The following is a 19,949-nucleotide window of genomic DNA, read 5'->3' on the forward strand; positions in this document are numbered from 1 at the left end:
GCGGTGATCAATGATCTCAAGTACCAATTAATTAATCATATGAATCAATGTTCACACACCTGAAACAAAAGGCAAAAATTAGATATTAGCTTGTAATCCGTGGGCGCTCCTATTGGCAGAAAACATGAAGTGCTCCACCTCAAAGCTGACCTCCCATTTCATTTCAGGTACTCAACTAGCAGAAAAAGGCGCACAAAATTCTAATCACAATTGAATTTTTTTCAGCTCAATTAAACAACAATCTAGAGCTGAAGTATGTATGCATTGGACCCTAAAGACTTGAAGCCATTGAATAGCTGCTGCGATGCTCAGATTTCTGTTTTTGGTTCTAAGCTTCAGAAGAAGATGCGAGACTCTAATATTTTTGTTGTGGGATCTGGTGCTCTTGGATGTGAATTCTTGAAGAACTTTGCTTTAATGGGGGTTTCTTGTGGCCGTAAAGGGAAGCTAACTATAACAGATGATTATGTCATTGAAAAAAGCAACTTGAGCCGGCAATTCCTGTTTCGTGATTGGAACATTGGACAGGCAAAATCTACAGTATCTGCTACAGCTGCTAGTGCTATCAACTCCAGCCTCCATATTGATGCTCTGCAGAATCGTGCCTGTCCAGAGACTGAACATGTTTTCAATGATGCATTCTGGGAGGGCCTTGATGCTGTCATCAATGCACTTGATGATGTCAATGCTAGGATCTACGTACGTGGACATGGGATGCCTGTACTTCCAGAAACCACTCTTGGAATCTGGAACGCTGGGTCCGAAATGAAATACACAGATGGTGATTCCTCACCTTACTAAAAACTATGGAGCTTCACGAGATAGATCCTCCGGAGAAACAGGCACCAATGTGCACAGTTCATTCTTTTCCGCGCAATATTGACCATTGTCTAATTTGGGCTCGCTCAGAGTTTGAGCTGATAGAGAAAACTCCAAATGAAGTGAACTCATTTATGTCTAACCCTGCTGAATGTGCTGCTGCTATGAGAAAGGCAGGTGATGCTCAAGCCAGGTAATTATTGGAGCCTGTACGTGAATGCCTTGACAAGGAGCGATGTGATAAATTTGAAGACTGCATAGCCTGGGCAAGATTGAAGTACGATTTATCTCTCTACTACATTCCCCTTTGAATTCAACAATTTGTTATTGGCTTTGTTCTGCTTTCTTTTTTAAGTTAAAATGGTTTCACTTTGATTATATTGCCAACAAATATGACAGTATCTTTTGTGCTCCAGATGCCATGTAATAACATCTGTTTTCTTTTGCCAGGTTTGATCGTGTGAAGCAGCTAACATTCACATTTCCTCAAGATGCTGCCACTAGCACTGGTGCTCCTTTCTTGTCTGCCCCTAAGTGTTTCCCTCCCCCGGTGCAATTCTCAGCTGTTGATCCATCTCACATTCAATTTATACTGGCTGCTTCCATATTGAGAGCGGCGTCTTTTGGGATCCCCATACCGGACTGGGTAAATAACATGGGTAATTTGGTCGATATAGTAAGTAAGGTTGCAGTGCCTGAATTTGAGTCAAAGAGTGGGGTTAAGATTGAAACAGATGACAAGGCTACTAACCAGTGCCTCAGTTGACGATGCTGCTGTTATCTAAGACCTTTTAACCAAGCTGGGAGCATGTGCCAAGAAACTACCTTCAGGATTCCAAACGAAGCCTATTCAGTTTGAGAAGGTTGGCCTCTTTTTAACTACTTCTGATGTGTTAGAATAGGACTTTTTTTCTTTGCCCTGTCTGTTTACAAAAATCCTTGCTCGTTTCACACTAGAAAGCAAACATACATAACTAATGCATAGGTGCATATTTGGTAAGAAAAAGCATCAACAGGGACTATGTGATTCAGTCACATTTCTTTCTGCTATGCATTGAGTTTGAGTTATAGAACTTAGTTGCTAGTACGGAAAGTCACAGGAGCGCTCGTCCTCGTTTGGTCTCGGTATCGTGAGTTGTTGGACATCTTCGAGATCTGACACGGTTTCGATTGTGTGACAGTGCTGCTTTTAATACGTTAACGGGTGGATAACTTAGCGCTGTAACATCGTTTGGATGGTCGTTCGATTTTGACGGAGAGCTGCGTCTTGTACCCGCGGCCCAGTTTGACGCGGATCACACGACTGCGCACAGTGAAAATTTCCTTTTCGAAATCCCTTGCCCAGAAGGCCGTTGTTCCGTACGTCGCTCGCCGTGTTGAGAATGCTGGCCAGCGTTTCTACAAGTGCAGGAACGTAAAATCCTCTAAAGTCTAAACCTTGCAGATCTCGTCTTCTTCTTTTTTTTTAAACGAAGGCAAAAGATTTGTCTCTTCAATTAAATAAGGGAGAGAATAGTTTAGAGTTTTTTTACAACGCACTCACAAATGCGGCATGGCAATTACTTGGACACTATGATGTTCTCTAGTTTTTTTGCGCCGGCGGTCATCCAAAGTTTTGCATCTTCTAAAATGTTGATAAGAAGAATCGTCGGCGGTGCGCTTTTGTGACGGAAAACGCGGGCGTTTCTCTCGTTCCAAATTACCCAAGAAACGAGCATGGTGAAGGAGGCCATCTCATCTTCTTTTCATCCCATCCAGTTAGTTAATTACGTGTGCTTCCCCATCGACCGGCCAGCAGGAAGTGGATGCGATCTATTCAGGTAGCAGCAGTCATACGCCGGTCATCCGGTGGCGGCCCCTATCCAGCAACAGTCACAGGCAGATATGTTGCAGGCGCAGGAAGACACGTTTCATGCTTTGTGTAGATGCAAATGAACAATGGCTCAGTATGTCAGATTGTTGGTCTCTTCCGGATATAAGGCTACGGTGCACACCGGACCAGAGTGGATTTTGCATGCGATAGGTAATATGGCAGACCGTTCATGTTGCTGTGGAGGATCTGGCACACGAGAAAAGATTGTAGTTCATCACAAGCCTGCACCTCCAATTCGTGCTTCTAAACGCTTCCTACATAGCCATGTTCAGTCTATTTTAGCACTCGAACAGTCCCCGAATAAGACCCTATTAAAGGTAAGGTTGTTGTTTTTGAGAGTGCCCCGTGCCTGATAGCACCAACAATTATACCTGTTATACACACGGCTACATGGGAGAAACCAGATGATCATTTTTTTTTAGAAAAGAGATGATCATTGGCTGAAGTTAAACACTAATGGATCGTTCGTAGCGGCAGATGGTACAACATGAAGTGGTATGATTCTGCGTGATCACTTGGGAGATATTATTTTCAGCTTCTGTCTTCATCTATTACACTACCAAGACGCTCTTAAGGCTGAATTGTGTGCTATTTGGGAGGGCTTTTTGCTAGCATTACAGTAGAGTAATCAACATATTATCATTGAGTCTTGACGGTTTGGAGGTCATTGAAAAAATCAATGAATACACTATGCTCCTTAATTTTTGAGGCTTCATAGTCAATTTATGTTTTTCAATTTAAAATTAGTCATCCGTTGACCGGGCCAACGACATTCCTTTACTTAAGAAGCTCTTCATTTGATTGAGATATTCAGTTTCGGATTTGGCTCACGATTTTGACCAGGTGAATAAATTTTAAAAATCACTCAACAACAACCGGGCCATAAAAATATATCAGTGCCGCGATACTCTCATCACCTAGAAAAAAGAAATGACAATATATTGTGTTGTGGCACCAGTAATTCTTTTGATTCACTATGCTTTCTAATTTTAGAGCTCTCCTGTTCGAATGAGCTATTTAATTTTGGATTTGGTTCACCATTTTGATAGTGTGAACGAATTTTCAAATCAATTAATAGCAACCGGCCATTAAAAAGATATCAGCCCCGCGCATCCTCTTGCCATCGAGAAAAAAAATTCAATGGACTCTGCTAAATACCAGACGTTACGCTAGTAAGGAACAGATCTGAACGATTTCTAAATTTCTTCGATCACCCTCGCTCGCGAGCTTTCCTTTCTATTATACGTGGGTATGTAGACGAAGAAAGAGCGCATCGCTGCATGCTTATGCCTCAAAAATGCATGCATGCATGTAAGATAAATTTGCTAGACGTGGTGCGCTCCGTCTAGTGTCCGAACACCGTGGTGAAGGCGCATCCTCTTCATTTGCCCACCAGTTAGTGGTGAACGCATGGGCCACGTTTGACGCAATGAGGCGGAGCCGCACACTCCGGTGTTGGTGCGAGTGAATGGCAACCCTTGGCGTAACTGCGTCATGATGTGTTAGGTTTCGACCACAACGGACCATCGTCGATTTGATATCGACGGGCAAAGTTGAGGGCACGGGTTCCGACAAGGAATAGTAGGGCATGAGAGACGACGGCACTACAAGTCTCGTGAGCCAGTTCATGTCCCATGTCCTCGTCTACTTAGCTGGAGGCCGTACCTCCACTCCGAGGGACTCAACCGGCGCCGGACATGGACACGATCGGAACAACAAGAACAGTCGCCCGCGATTAGGCTTGCATTGCATGTAATTGTATGAATTTAATTATTTAAAAATAAGATATCTAGTTATGGAAATGATTTTTTATATGTTGACCGGTCATTGTCTATGGACGCGTCCAAAAATGTGGGCAGGCGTTTAAGGCGAATCTTATGAGTTGTGGTTGTAGATGCTCTAAGGGAATCTACAGCCGCGATGGACAAATATGGCCCCACAAACGCCCGCGGAAACGCCGGGCGCGTCACTGACCGGACACTTCTCAAATCGCGTCGTCCATATTTGTGTATCTCATATCCAAACCCCTATGTCCATACTAAACCATCCAACGTTGATCAAACTAAATAGATCAGCTGACTGGACATAGAACAGCACAATAGTTCACCAAAAGATCATGAACGAATGTTCAAAGGACCACCAAAGTTCACAGAAACAACAGACAACTTTAAACTACATCTAAAACTTGAAACTAAATTGAACTTCACCACTTTCGGGCCGCTCCTTTCCCCTTCCGGTCGCGGCGCAGCTGTAGCTGTCGGCGGCTGGTGGAGGATCATCGGATTCGTCGGACAAGGAGCCGTGGTCATCCGACGAGGAGGAGGAGGAGACGATGATGAGGCCCTTGAGGCGCTGGACGCCCCGGTCCTGCTGGCGCCTGAGCTTCGCCAACCGAGCAGCCTCCGTCGCCTTATCCTTGGCCTCCCGCTCAGACTGCTCGATGGCAAGCCGGAGAGCCTTCGCGTTCTTCCGGCGGAGCCGCCGAGCGCCCGTCTCCGCCATCGTAAGCGATCAACAGTAGACTCATGCGAGCCGCTCGTCCTTGTCGGGCTCCACCTGTAACCCGCGATGGCGGCGGACAAAGCTCTCCGATGCGTGCCTTTCCCTTGCACACCGACTCTCGCGCGGGCGGCAGGCGCCACCGACTCCGGCATGCGCGTCCGGGCCAGCGGGGCTGGCCGGATTGGGGATATATGTGGGACAAAGTGGGGTCGGGATGGGCTGGAGTGATGTGGCGGAAGTGCCCGGACTCATCATATCCGCCCCATATTTTGGGCTGGATATGAGGGTTGCTGGATAGCCCGAGTTTTTGATGTCCGTTTAAGACGTCCGGACGGGCCGTCCGGGCATTTAAGACCGGTTTAAAACGTCCGATTGTAGATGCTCTAATAACTCAAATCCATTCGTCATTCCCAGGTATTTCTAAAAGAAGGAAACACCATTCTCCTCCATGCCCGCGTCCTTCGGAGCATGTCTCCGTTGGTAGGGACACGCACACCCAACGTGTCGCACTCCATTTTTTATGGGATCGCAGGCCGCCAGTTTCGGACGAGACTTGCCTGCTCCCCCGTTGTGTGCCCATCCGTGCTCCCGTCTACGTGGCTTGATTTGATTGGAGCAAAATAAGGCCTGGCCCCACCCCCTTAAAATCAGGGGAAAAGATAATTAGATTAGAAAGAAAAAAGGAAAAAAGACAGCCGTAGGATTAAGTGGGAGCACGGATGGGAGCACGGGAAGGGAGCAGGCAAGCCGGATCCGCCAGTTTCCTACCTTTTTTTTGTTACCGCGAATCACAGCCGTGACATTCGTTTCTCTCGGTGTCGATCCCGTAGCGGCACATCCGCCATGACTCCGTCATGTACCATTGGTCCACTTTCTCGCCGTCACAGGACCCACACACAGTGTTGCCTGTTGCGACAGCGCTCGACCTGTACCTGCGTGACACATAGCGTGAGCACGCGTGCCTGTCCGCTAAATCGCCGCACTCCTTTCTCCCTTGTTGCTAGTAGTAATCTACTCTCCACTTCTGCCCAGATACATTGAGGATAAGTAACTTCACAGTTCTTCGAGAACGAGTTTTTTTTTTATGCTCCCCTCCACCTATCCTTCCATGTTGGTGTATATCTATTTGTGTGTGTTTCTGTTTTTTCTGCTGGCACCGTAAAGATGTTTTCATATGTGATTGCCTGTGTCAAATAGCTGTTGTTGACTTTGTTATATATTATATGAGGCATAAGGAATGCAATTCTAGATTATGGGAATCTGTTAATTTCAGTTCTCAAAATATCTTCTGGCAAACCACTGTAAAAGGACAGAAATAATCAAATATTTATAGCTGATCCTCTTTCTTCACTAATTCTGGTTACATGACATTTTTCTTTTGTAGGATGATGATACAAATCTCCACATGGACTTGATTGCTGGTCTTGCTAATATGCGTGTGAGAAACTATGGTATTCAAGAGGTCGACAAGCTGAAGGCGAAGTTCATTGCAGGAAGAATCATTCCAGCTATTGCAACTATGACGGCCATGGCCACATGCCTTGTGTGCCTTGAGCTTTACAAGGTTCTGGCTGGTGATCACCCAGTTGAAGATTACCGCAAATACGTTTGCCAACCTGGCACTACCAATGTTTTTCATGGCTCAACCTGTTCCACCCAAGGTGGTGAAGGATCAAGACATGAGATGGACAGTGTGGGACCGATGGTCTATCAAGAGCAACATTACTCTCGCCAGAACTACCTAAGTGGTTAAGCGACAAGGGCCTGACTGCTTACAGTGTCTCTTGTGGCACATCCTTGCTGTACCAACACCATGTTCCCAACGCACAGGGATCTAGGTAGATGTTCCAGCATACAGGAAGCATTTTGATTTCGCTGTGGCTTGCAAGGATGACAACGGGAACGACATTTATCTCTTATCTCCATTTACATCCGATAGGTAGGCGCTGTCACTGTATTGTGAGGATAGATGACTAGTGTGCAAAGAATTCCTGTGGAGAGATGTTTGAAACATTCCTACTCTTGGTCGGTTCGGTTTCTTTTTGCATTGGTAGCAATCCATAGCGTTTTGTGTGGGTCCTTCCGCTCTGTTGTTGCATGCCAAGTATTTGCAGGTGTGCGATGCTGTCTGATATTTTGATGAATGAACCATAGCCTGTTATCCACTGGGTAGCATTGGATTGATATTTTGGGGTTGCTTGAAGATGTGTTCGTCGAGTCATTACAATTGTTATCTCATACATCAGTACCTCACTGCAACCATCACTTTATTCTTCTTTGCAACTCTTTATCACTGGAGTTGAGCTATGAACATATTGTTGTTGTGGTTAAGCAAAATTGTATCTAGCAGTTTTGAAGAAAAAAAATCAACTTGGCTGATCCCTTTTCATTGCTTCGACATAACGGAAATACAATTCGTAGCCAGCCAGTTCAAAGCGACGTTCAGGAAGCAGGAAAGGGAAAAGAGCTGAGTTGCTACATGTGCCAATCGAAACACATGCTATGGAGCGAAAACTTAATGGCAACAAATGCTCCCCTTGGCCAACACCACCCCTCGGGAGGTGGCAGACCAAGGCGGTGGGGAGGTGCGGCAGTGTTGGTGGTGGCTGGATGCGGCAGCGGCGGTGACGTGATTTGGCTACGGGGGGCTGTGGGAAGAAAGCGGTTGGGCGGCGAGGGGTGGATTGGCGTTTTTGGGCAGCAACCTTCCAATATATGCAGCTGGTTGTGCCCTGTTTTTGGGCTACCCAAAAACGTTTTTGACCATGCTGAAGTTTTTGGGCAGCTATTGGAGAGGTTTTTTGGCCTCCAAAAGCCGCAAAAGGCAGTGTTGCCCTATTGTTGGAGACGCTCTTATGAGCATGGTTACTATATCCAGTTTTTGCATGGCATGCACAATTTTAGATTGTCAATTTGACTACTGAAACATGTCTTACACGCCATTAAAAATATATCCTTAGACTCGCTGCCGAATGAAGCTTTAAAGTATTTTGTTTTTGTTTTTATAGGATCATTCGACATGAAGGTAAATGTGTAGATCAACATTGCATCGTATGCACTTCTTTTCCTACGCAGAAAGGTACACTGAAACATTAGTTACAAAAACGGTGATCCATACAATGGTCTAGAGGGAGAAATTCATAAAGAAATGGAATGTATACACACGAAAGTCCATATAAAACGGCAAAAACACACCGTTTCGTAAATAAATCCCCAAAAAAGACAAAGCAGAGGGGGAAACCTCATCGTAACCCCCCGCTCCCTCCCCCCCCCCCCCCCCGGGCATAACGACGCATCTATCTATTTCCCCTTTAGCCCACGGTTTTAACGCCGCATGCAAATCCACCCTCGTCCTCGTCGTATCTCAGATCTCATCCTCACCACATCAAGACATACCCCTCTCATTGCCGCTGCAGCCAGATCTGGAGCGGCTGCAAAGGCGATTGTGGGCGTGATATCGCCCCCGGCTGTAGGATCGAAAGTATGTCTAGAGGGGGGTGATTAGACTACTTGACCAAATAAAAACTTAACCTTTTCCCAATTTTAGTTTTTGGCAGATTTTAGCTATTGTAGGACAAGTCAAGCAATCATCACACAATTCAAGCAAGCATGCAAAGAGTATATTGGCAGCGGAAAGTAAAGCATACAACTTGCAAGAATGTAAAGGAAAGGGTTTGGAGAATTCAAACGCAATTGGAGACATGGATGTTTTTCCCGTGGTTCGGATAGGTGGTGCTATCCTACATCCACGTTGATGGAGACTTCAACCCACGAAGGGTAACGGTTGCGCGAGTCCACGGAGGGCTCCACCCACGAAGGGTAATGGTTGCGCGAGTCCACGGAGGGCTCCACCCACGAAGGGTCCACGAAGAAGCAACCACCCACGAAGGGTCCACGAAGAAGCAACCTTGTCTATCCCACCATGGCCATCGCCCACGAAGGACTTGCCTCACTAGCGGTAGATCTTCACGAAGTAGGTGATCTCCTTGCCCTTACAAACTCCTTGGTTCAACTCCACAATCTTGTCGGAGGCTCCCAAGTGACACCTAGCCAATCTAGGAGACACCACTCTCCAAGAAGTAACAAATGGTGTGTTGATGATGAACTCCTTGCTCTTGTGCTTCAAATGATAGTCTCCCCAACACTCAACTCTCTCTCATAGGATTTGGATTTTGTGGAAAGAATATTTGAGTGGAAAGCAACTTGGGGAAGGCTAGAGATCAAGATTCATATGGTAGGAATGGAATATCTTGGTCTCAACACATGAGTAGGTGGTTCTCTCTCAGAACATATGAGTTGGAATTGTGTATGTGTTCTGATGGCTCTCTCCACGAATGAAGAGGAGGTGGAGGGGTATATATAGCCTCCACACAAAATCCAACCGTTACACACAGTTTTCCAATCTCGGTGGGACCGAATCAACAAACTCGGTCGGACCGAAAAGGTAAACCTAGTGACCGTTAGAGATTTTCGGTGGGACTGACATGCAACTCGGTAGGACCGATATGGTTAGGGTTTGGGCATAACGTAATCTCAGTGAGACCGATTACACAAACTCAGTGAGACCGATTTTGGTAATTAGCTAACCAGAGAGTTGGTCAGGCAAACTCGGTGGGACCGATTTGCTCTTTCGGTGAGACCGAAAAGTTACAAAAAGGAAACACTGAATTTACATTGCAATCTCGGTGGAACCGATCCGCTCTTTCGGTGAGACCGAAAAGTTACGAAAGGGAAACAGAGAGTTTGCAATCCCATCTCGGTGAGACCGAGATCCCTATCGGTAGAACCGATTTGCTTAGGGTTTGGCAATGGCTATGACAAGTGAAACTCGGTGGCGCCGGATAGAAAGAATCGGTATGACCGAGTTTGGCTTAGGGTTTAGGTCATTTGTGGATATGGGAAAGTAGTTGAGGGTTTTGGAGCATATCACTAAGCACATGAAGCAAGAGGCTCATTAAGCAACACCTCATCCCTCCTTGATAGTATTGGCTTTTCCTAAAGACTCAATGTGATCTTGGATCACTAAAATATAAAATGAAGAGTCTTGAGCTTTTGAGCTTGAGCCAATCCTTTGTCTTTAGCATTTTGAGGGTTCCACTTTCACATCCATGCCATGCCAATCATTGAGCTTTCCTGAAATAGTCATCTTGGAATAGCATTAGCTCAATGAGCTATATGTTGTTATGAATTACCAAAACCACCTAGGGATAGTTGCACTTTCACCGGCCATGGTGAACTCGGCGGAGCCGTCGCCCGCGGCTTTCCCTTCGGATCTCACCAAGGAAGACGGTGCTACGGAGGCGGGGGGGCAGGGCCGCGGAGATAGTTACAATGTCGTTGAGTGCCCACCGCGGGAGGCTGATGTTGCTACCATCAATGCTCAAGCCCTGGGGAAGCCAACGGCTGCTGCGGTGTGTTCCCGTGAACCGCCATGGCGAACCCATCGCCTCGGACACGGGGTCCTCCTCGGATCAGCAATATGAGGTCAGCGAGAGGCTACAGCTTGGCGTCGGCAAAGTGGAAGAGGCGCCGGGCACTGGCAACCCCAAAGTCGACAAGTACCCTGAGGTCACCGAGGAGGTTTCTCAATAGCTATTGAAGGCACGCCCTGCCGCCGCCGCCACCTTGCTATGCCATCCCACGCGGCCACGCCCGTCGTGAGTGCATCGTCGCAGGCATTCGAGCGCGAGCGGAGGTCGGTCCGCGCTGATGCGCTCAACAGGCCACGATTCTCCATATCACTCTCCGCGGAGGAGATTGAGGAAGACATCTACGGCCTCATCGGCGCACTCCCATGTAGTCGCCCTCGCCGTCGGCCCCGCAAAGTGCAAAAGCAGCTCGATGTGAGTTCCCGTGCCTCCTCTAATCCCTCCCTTGACCCCCTTACGTTCCAGCCCCTGCCCCTCCTCCATACGGACCCGTTTTTAATTCCATAAACGCTCCTGTCCCCAGCTGCTATTTCCTGGCGCGGGGTTATCGCAGATCAACGTGGAGTCCTACCGGGTGTCGGACAATCGCTGACCCTGTCAACTCAACAAGCGCCTCGACCCAACAATAAGCAAGCAAAGTGGATTCGCAGATCACAATTCACCTTCAATTGGGTGCTGCCATTGTTAGCTACATAATCCATCGATTAATTGTTCAGATAGAGTCAGAGTTGGTATGTATGGATCCCACCAGGAAACTAGTTGTAAGCAGCAAGTGATGACTTGTTAGTGATTTCTAATTTTGAGTTGTACTCCGTGATATTCATTTCCGTAATAGCACTAGTGGTGGTTCGTTACTTTGGTATCATCAGCAATTGGAAGGGCGTAATGTGGTGTACTAGTAATTGCATTGCTCTTGATGCTCAGTATGTTCATTGATGCTAGTACATTCGTTCACATACATCCCTATTGCAATCTCAATGCTAGTACCAGCTTCAGTGCATACAATTTCTTGCTATTTTTTTCTCTAGAAGATGTTTTTGCTAGCTAACCGCAGTGGCGAGTGCCAGTACTGCTTGGTCGCGTTGTAGCTGGTTGACATGTGGGGCCGGGACCAAAAGGTTTTGAAAACCCTGGCACCGTGTGGTCTTACCAGAGGGTGCTGCGTAGTTCGTCACTTGTTTCCTGATTCCTCGTGGGGTTGGCGTGTCTGGGAGACCCGAGTGAGGTAACTGAATGGCATACATGTATCCAAACCCTTGTGGTCCCTATCGTCGTCCTGGAGCGTCCCAGGGTTCGCTGACGCCGCATGGTCCATACGCTTTCTGGGTGTGAGTGGGGCTAATGGATGGGCACAATTCGTGCACACGTTTTTTACGGGATCAAGTCGGGTTATTTCTTTGTTCTACTAGAGAGACTATTCCTACAGTTTTCATGTCTTTTGTGACAATGCTATGTTTTGCACTTCCAAACCTATCAGATTCATTTCTTATTCGTATTCCTAATACCTTTGATTCGTCTCAAGTCATTTATTGTCTATTTGAAATGATGTATTTCATAATAAATTTCCATGCAACTCGACCAAAAGATTCGTAGCATATCTCCAACCCAAAATAGGTGGCATAAATTTCAAACGATTTACCCAAAGCAATTGTTTTTTATGGCTGATGCTTATAGCTGTTGAGGAGGAACTATCGTTACAATGTCGTGCCGCAAGTGTCGTCCGTAAAGCAATTTCACTCGAACTTTTTCGTGTCATCTAAGCCATTTCCACTCGATCGTTACGAGGCATCTTTTCTAATCGGATGCAGCTGTAGGCCTTGCTCATATGTCAATGGTCCAAGGACACAAGTAAATCAGGGAGACTTTTATGAGATCCCACATTTAGGTGAGATCGTGAGATCAACCTAAAAAAGGAAATCATATTTAGATTAAAAAATTCTGAATTATTTGACAACATCCACGTGGGGTATGTTTACATCTCCAAAAAATCAGATCTAAACTCAGTGTACAAAATTGCTACTATTCACATTCAAATTTGTCCTTTTTTTCTATTAATGTAAGTTGAATTTGAAGCTGAATTTTTTTAAGGTTGTACATCAAACATTGTTGTGTGTTTAAAAAGTTGAAAATATTCGAAGATTTTTTTTAATGGATCTCATAGAAATCATGTAATAGATATCACAAGTATAAATGGCCATCCTTTTGGCCGGGTCTAACCAAGCCCGAGGAAGAAAACCTAGACCCGGGCCTGGCCTAGCCGTCAGGCCTACGTTTCAAGCCGAAGCCTAGCCCGTTAGAAGAAAATCCCCCCGGGCCTCGGGCCGAGCCTCTTCCCTAAACAAAATACCCAGGACCAGACCCGGCCCAATGTGTGCTTCAGGCTCAAAACTTAGGCCCATGCCCAGCCCTCGGGCAAGCCCAGGCTAAGTTGGGTCGAGCTTTTTTGGGCCGGGTCGGGTCGGGCCGGACGGGCCGGGTATCCGGTGAGCAGGTATACTCACAAGTCTCCTAAGTAGATCGGCAGTTCGGCACATGATCCCTAGAAAAAAAAGTAGATCGGCACACGAGATGCCGAGCCGCCGAGGAAACCCCCTAAAAAAAAAAAAGACACTGAGGAAACCCTCGCGCATCTCCGCCGCCGACCATGGCGGGCGCTCCCGCAATCGTCGCCGCCGCCGATTCTTACGACCGCGATTGGGCGGGGCTGCCGGAGGAAATACTCCTGATGTTCATGCGGGAGCTGGAGATCCCCGACCTCGTCCGCTCAGGTGCTGTCTGCGCCTCGTGGCATGCTGCTTACCTAGCCGTCCGCCGCCATCGCTTCCCCCTTCCGATCCCCCGGAATCAGCTCCCCTGCCTGGTCTACGCATGCCGCAATTCCGCCGCAGACGGCGCCGTCGTCTGCTGCCCCTTCACCGGCGACTCCGTCCGAGTCCCCCTGCCGCAGCCCCCGCTCACCCGCCACTCCACGGTCGGCTCCGCGCACGGCTGGCTCGTCACCGCCGACGAGGCCTCCAACCTCCACCTCCTCAATCCTATCACGGGCGCCCACGTCGCGCTCCCGCCCATCGCCACTCTCCACCACGTCGAGAGCTGCACCGACGCCCAAGGCCGCCTCATGTACAACGTCTTCGACAGGGGCGATCCCGAGCCGACCCCCTTTGACGCGCGCGAGGCCAGGGACTGCATGTACCACCGTGTCACCCTCTCCTGCAGCCCGGCGGCTGGGAGCGCCTGCATCGTGCTGCTGGTGCACATGCCGATCGGCGAGCTCTCCTACGCCCGGCTCGGCGACGAGCGGTGGACCTGGATCTCGCCCGACGACCACCAGCTCATGGCCATCAGCTGGGGCTTCATGGACTCTTTCTACAATGAGGATGATGGTTTGTTCTATGTGCTTCGCAGCCACAGATCGGTTTTCACCCTCAATTTCAATGGGCCATCTCTTGTTGTCAAAAAGATCATGAGCAGAGTTAGGAAGGGGGATGATCCTTCTAGCATGTACATCATGCAAGCTCCATGGGGTGATATTTTGCAAATATGGAGGTGGAGGAGCTACGTCGATTCATCAACACCCGTGGAGCTTCCTAGAGATCTGCTGGGTCACAACGAAGATGACATAGACCGGTATATTGAGCTCAGAACAACTGAAATAGAGGTCTATAAGGTGGACCTTGAGAACCAGGCACTTGTGAAGATGACAAGCTTAGCGGATCATGCACTATTCCTTGGTTATAATAGCTCCATGTGCTTTGCCACTAAAGATTTTCCAACACTGAAGCCGAACTGTGTCTATATCACGGATGACTCTGTTGAGTATGTCAACATGTGTAAGCATAACTGGCGAGAAACCGGAGTTTGGGATATAGAAAACAAGAGTCTGCAGACTTTTGATAGTGTTTTGCTTACTAATTCCTGGATGAACTGGCCTTCTCCGGTTTGGATAACACCCTCCCTTTTCTAGTAAGTGACTTTTTATTTAGTGATGCCATTGTAGACATTGCAGACTTGTTTTGGCTTTCATTATTGTCAAATTTTTCGTTGTATTACAGCTTAACAATTTGAGTTTTGTCCCACAACTATATCAATTCTCTCTCTATATATATTAAGTTATGAACTTTTCCCTATGTATCACTGGATAATTTTTGGCTTGATTATTGTCATTTTTTTGTTGTATTATAGATTAGTAATTTGATTTTCCCCCCACAATTAAATCAATTTTCTCTATATATTAGTTCCTATGTATTAGTGGATAACAATTTTGGGTTCTGTTAACACCATTCCACTAATCTCTTGTTAGAGCCATGTAGTTTATGTAAAGACCAGTCTAATTCGCTTTTGGGACCAGAGTGAATGACAATAACTTTCTATTCATGTTTGGCACCAAAGTGAAGGATAGTAATGACAACTTTTCATGTGATTTAACAGAACTCCACTAACATTAGGTTTTTACACACCAGTATTAAGAGCTCAAAACTTGTACTAGGAAATAACCCGTTTTTCAACTGAAATATTCTTACTATTTGAACTAGTCATCAACCAGTGCAGATGGATGTGCTAAAATTTTCAGTAATACATTAACTGTAAAGGAGGTTTACTTTAACACAAGGACATGCTTTTAAAAATTATTACATCTAAAAACTATTACCGCCACTTCCTACTATGTCCAAGTTCCGGTCCTTCCCGATTTCTTCGCACCAAGTAAATCGATCTGTTATACACTTTGGTCCTCAGCAGTAAATGGAGTTTCTTCCTTGCCACAAATGGTGTGGTTTGCAATCCAAAAAATGAACCAAAAATCCACCTGAATAGCTTATTATGGAAGAATACAGATCTTGGTATTTTCATTAAAGTAATACCAAAATGGCAGCAAAGGTCAGCATCATGGTGTCGAAAGTTTTTCTTTATAAAGGATACGTACAACAGAAGAATCCAGAGGAGATGACACCCAGCATGCTCCTCTTTCTGAAGCAAACTTCTTGTCTATGTACACAATGGTAGCATGGAATGGGCACTGGTAGTGCAATGATTCCAAGGCCTTCTACTGAGCCAGATATTTATGCAGTATGTACAAACCAAAGTATATAATACACGCTAAGCTGGTGGGGCTAAAATTGCATAACTGATCACTACATATAATTGCATAGAAAGTCCATCACAATAGATGTGAAAGCGATACAGGATAGTACTCATCTTTCTCCGCTGGATGCACCATCCGAGTAAAAATAGACACCATTACATTTTCTCTACACATTATGCAATGGAACAGGGGTAATAGAAGGAAGGGTCCCATCAAAACCTTATTAAATTATTGAGTCTAGCATGTTTCTCTCTGTTTTAACACACCATGGAACACATGAATCAATTTATCTTGGGAGAAGGGAGCACTCCTGCAAGGCATAGTATGTATGTATATAAAGAAAACACAGTAAAATTCCAATTGAAGTAGCACCCAGACCTTTTTAGTATTTTACATTTAGGGCAAAATATGGTACAGCTAATATTTGGAATCACATCAACGCAATAAGCTACATAAATAAACATGGATATTTATATCTTTATTGATTAACCTCAAAAATCTGTATGGCATTCAGTGTTTACTAAATAGAACAAAATCTTAAAATGATTTGTACAGTTAGTGATTATCCTCTGTAGAAGTTCTGCAAAATTGTTGTAAAAGGCAATCTCACTAAATATAGCAGTATCTTCTGTGTATAAACCTCATGCTCTTAACGGCTTGAACTTTTGCATGATAAAGCACAAATGCTCCCGAAAGATTCACCAATTAGATCTCACTGATCATTTAGAATCATATATCTAATCTCTCACTTTGCTTGAGTCATGTGGAACACCATGGCTCTCTCTGTTCTCAAACATTAGATCATCGTAATGAAGCAATGGTAACATGCCTGAAACAAAAGATGATGGCCTAGGAACAATCAAATAAGGTTCCCCACACAGTTTAACATCCATACCTATTATACTGAACTTCCTTGATCATTGTGGAAAGCGGTGACCAATGATCTCAAGTACCAATTAATTAATCATATGAATCAATGATCACACACCTGAAACAAAAGGCAAAAATTAGATATTAGCTTGTAATCCGTGAGCGCTCCTATTGGCAGAAAACATGAAGTGCTCCACCTCAAAGCTGACCTTCCATTTCATTTCAGGTACTCAACTAGCAGAGAAAGGCGCACAAAATTCTAATTACAAATGGATTTTTTCAGCTCAATTAAACAACAATCTAGAGCTGAAGTATGTATGCATTGGACCCTAAAGACTTGAAGCCATTGAATAGCTGCTGCGATGCTCAGATTTCTGTTTTTGGTTCTAAGCTTCATAAGAAGATGCGAGACTCTAATATTTTTGTTGTGGGATCTGGTGCTCTTGGATGTGAATTCTTGAAGAACTTTGCTTTAATGGGGCTTTCTTGTGGCCGTAAAGGGAAGCTAACTATAACAGATGATTATGTCATTGAAAAAAGCAACTTGAGCCGGCAATTCCTGTTTCGTGATTGGAACATTGGACAGGCAAAATCTACAGTATCCGCTACAGCTGCTAGTGCTATCAACTCCAGCCTCCATATTGATGCTCTGCAGAATCGTGCCTGTCCAGAGACTGAACTTGTTCTCAATGATGCATTCTTGGAGGGCCTTGATGCTGTGATCAATGCACTTGATAATGTCAATGCTAGGATCTACGTGGACATGGGATGCATGTACTTCCAGAAACCATTCTTGGAATCTGGAACGCTGGGTCCCAAATGTAATACACAGATGGTGATTCCTCACCTTACTGAAAACTATGGAGCTTCACGAGATCCTCCTGAGAAACAGGCACCAATGTGCATAGTTCATTATTTTCCGCACAATATTGACCATTGTCTAACATGGGCTCGCTCAAAATTTGAGGGTCTGCTAGAGAAAACTCCAAATGAAGTGAACTCATTTATATCTAATCCTGCTGAATATGCTGCTGCTATGAGAAAGGCAGGTGATGCTCAACCAGGTAATTGTTGGAGCGTGTACGTGAATGCCTGACTGAAGTGCTACATTCCCCTTTGAATTCAACAATTTGTTATTGGCTTTCTTCCTCTTTCTTTTCATCTTAGCTATTTGAAGTTAAAATGGTTTCACTTTGGTTATATATTGCCAACAAATAGGACAGTATCTTTTGTGCTCCAGATGCCATGTAATAACATCTGTTTTCTTTTGCTACGTTTGAAGATTACTTCTCTAATCGTGTGAAGCAGCTAACATTCGCATTTCCTGAGGATGCTGCTACTAGCACTGGTGCTTCTTACTGGTCTGCCCCTAAGCGTTTCCCTCACCCGGTGCAATTCTCAGCTGTTGATTCATCTCACATTCAATTTATACTGGCTTCTTCCATATTGAGAGCGGTGTCTTTTGGGATCCCCATACCGGACTGGGTGAATAACATACCGGACTGGGTGTCTTTTGGGATCCCCGTACCGGACTGGCCGATATAGTAAGTAAGGTTGCAGTGCCTGAATTTGAGCCAAAGAGTGGGGTTAAGATTGAAACAGATGAGAAGGCTACTAACCTCTCCAGTGCCTCAGTTGACGATACTGCTGTTATCTAAGACCTTTTAACCAAGCTGGAAGCATGTGCCAAGAAACTACCTTCAGGATTCCAAATGAAGCCTCTTTTTAACTGCTTCTGATGTGTTAGAGTATTCAAGAGGTTGACAAGCTGAAGGCGAAGTTCATTGCAGGAAGAATCATTCCAGCTATTGCAACTACGACGGCCTTGACTATTGTATTTTTTTAGTTTGAAAAATATTCTGTAAAAAAAGATGAAATGGTCACAGGCTTTGTGTGCCTTGAGCTTTAAAAGGTTCTGGCACACAGTTGAAGACTACCGCAATACGTTTCACAGGAAGCATTTTGATGTTGTGGCTTGTGAGGATGACAACGGGAACGACATTTATATATCTCTTATCTCCATTTACTTCCAATAGGCAAGCGCCGTCACTATTGTGAGGATAGATGATGAGTGTGCAAAGAATTCCTGTGGAGAGCTGTTTGAAGCACGCCTGGTGATCGCTTATGGTGTTAGCGCCCATCTCCATCGCGTTTTCTGTGGATCCTTCCGCTCTGTTGTTGAATGCCAACTATTTGCAGGTGTGCGATGCTGTCTGATGTTTTGATGAATGAACCATAGCATGTTATCCACTGGGTAGCATTGGATTGATATTTTTGGGGTTGCTGGATGATGTGTTCATTGAGTCATTGCAATTGTCGTTTACCTAGTACCTCACTGCAACCATCACATTATTCTTCCTCGCAACTCTTTATCCCTGGAGTTGATCTATGAACATATTGTTGTTGTGGTTAAGCAAAACTGTATCTAGCAGTTTTGCATTTGTTTTTCAACTTGGCTGATCCCCTTTTCATTGCTTTGACATAACAGAAATACAAGAGCTAGCCAGTTCCAAGCGAGGTTCAGGAAGCAGGAAAGGGGAAAGAGCTGAGTTCAGCGCACCGCTGGGAAGCCTACTACATGTGCTAATCGAAACACATGCTATGGAGCGAAAACTTAAAGGCGACAAATGCTCCCGTTGGCCGGCACCACCCCTCGGGAGGCGGTAGACCCAGGCGGCGGGAAGGTGCGGTGGTGTTGGTGGTGGCTGGATCCGGACGGAATCGGTTGGATTCAGTGCGGCAGCGGCGGCAACAGGATTTGGCAGCGGGGGGCTGTGGTAAGGAGGCGGTTGGGCGGCGAGGGGTGGATTGGCGTTTTTGGGCAGCAACCTTCCAATATATGCATCCGGTTGTGCCCTGTTTTTGGGCTACCCAAAAATGTTTTTGACCATGTTGAAGTTTTTGGGCAGCTATTGGAGAGGTTTTTTGGCCTCCAAAAGCCGCAAAAGGCAGTGTTGCCCTATTGTTGGAGACGCTCTTATGAGCATGGTTACTATATCCAGTTTTGCATGGCATGCACAATTTTAGATTGTCAATTTGACTACTGAAACATGTCTTACACGCCATTAAAAATATATCCTTAGACTCGCTGCCGAATGAAGCTTTAAAGTATTTTGTTTTCGTTTTTATAGGATCATTCGACATGAAGGTAAATGTGTAGATCAGCATTGCATCGTATGCACTTTTTTTCCTACGCAGAAAGGTACACTGAAACATTAGTTACAAAAACGGTGATCCATACAATGGTCTAGAGGGAGAAATTCATAAAGAAATGAAATGTATACACACGAAAGTCCATATAAAACGGCAAAAACACACCGTTTCATAAATAAATCCCCAAAAAAGACAAAGCAGAGGGGGAAACCTCATCGTAACC

The 19,949-nt window shown here is 45.5% G+C and overlaps 2 protein-coding genes and 1 pseudogene across 3 annotated transcripts; all 3 read left to right on the forward strand.

The window, feature by feature from the left end:
- Positions 1 to 231: 231 nt before the first annotated feature.
- On the forward strand, positions 232 to 7,863 carry LOC125549903 (ubiquitin-activating enzyme E1 3-like; annotated as a pseudogene).
- A 5,301-nt stretch (positions 7,864 to 13,164) lies between these two features.
- LOC147989844 (putative F-box protein At4g17565) lies at positions 13,165 to 14,754 on the forward strand. The gene has a single exon (XM_087546089.1). The coding sequence runs from the start codon at positions 13,268 to 13,270 to the stop codon at positions 14,585 to 14,587; it is 1,320 nt and encodes a 439-aa protein (XP_087402215.1). The 5' UTR covers positions 13,165 to 13,267; the 3' UTR covers positions 14,588 to 14,754.
- Positions 14,334 to 19,699, forward strand: LOC147989845 (ubiquitin-activating enzyme E1 3-like). 2 transcript variants are annotated; one of them, XM_087546105.1, is made up of 3 exons: positions 14,334 to 14,586; positions 16,800 to 17,637; positions 19,062 to 19,699. In XM_087546105.1, the coding sequence occupies exons 2-3, from the start codon at positions 16,887 to 16,889 to the stop codon at positions 19,238 to 19,240; spliced, it is 930 nt and encodes a 309-aa protein (XP_087402231.1). In that variant the 5' UTR covers positions 14,334 to 14,586; positions 16,800 to 16,886; the 3' UTR covers positions 19,241 to 19,699. The 2 variants fall into 2 exon arrangements, with proteins under 2 accessions (XP_087402231.1, XP_087402223.1); XM_087546097.1 differs by having other exon boundaries at positions 17,856 to 19,205.
- The last annotated feature ends 250 nt before the right edge of the window (positions 19,700 to 19,949 follow it).

Source organism: Triticum urartu, chromosome 1A (assembly GCF_056163025.1).
Source record: "Triticum urartu cultivar PI428250 chromosome 1A, HENAU_Tu73, whole genome shotgun sequence".
Classification (NCBI taxonomy): Eukaryota; Viridiplantae; Streptophyta; class Magnoliopsida; order Poales; family Poaceae; genus Triticum; species Triticum urartu.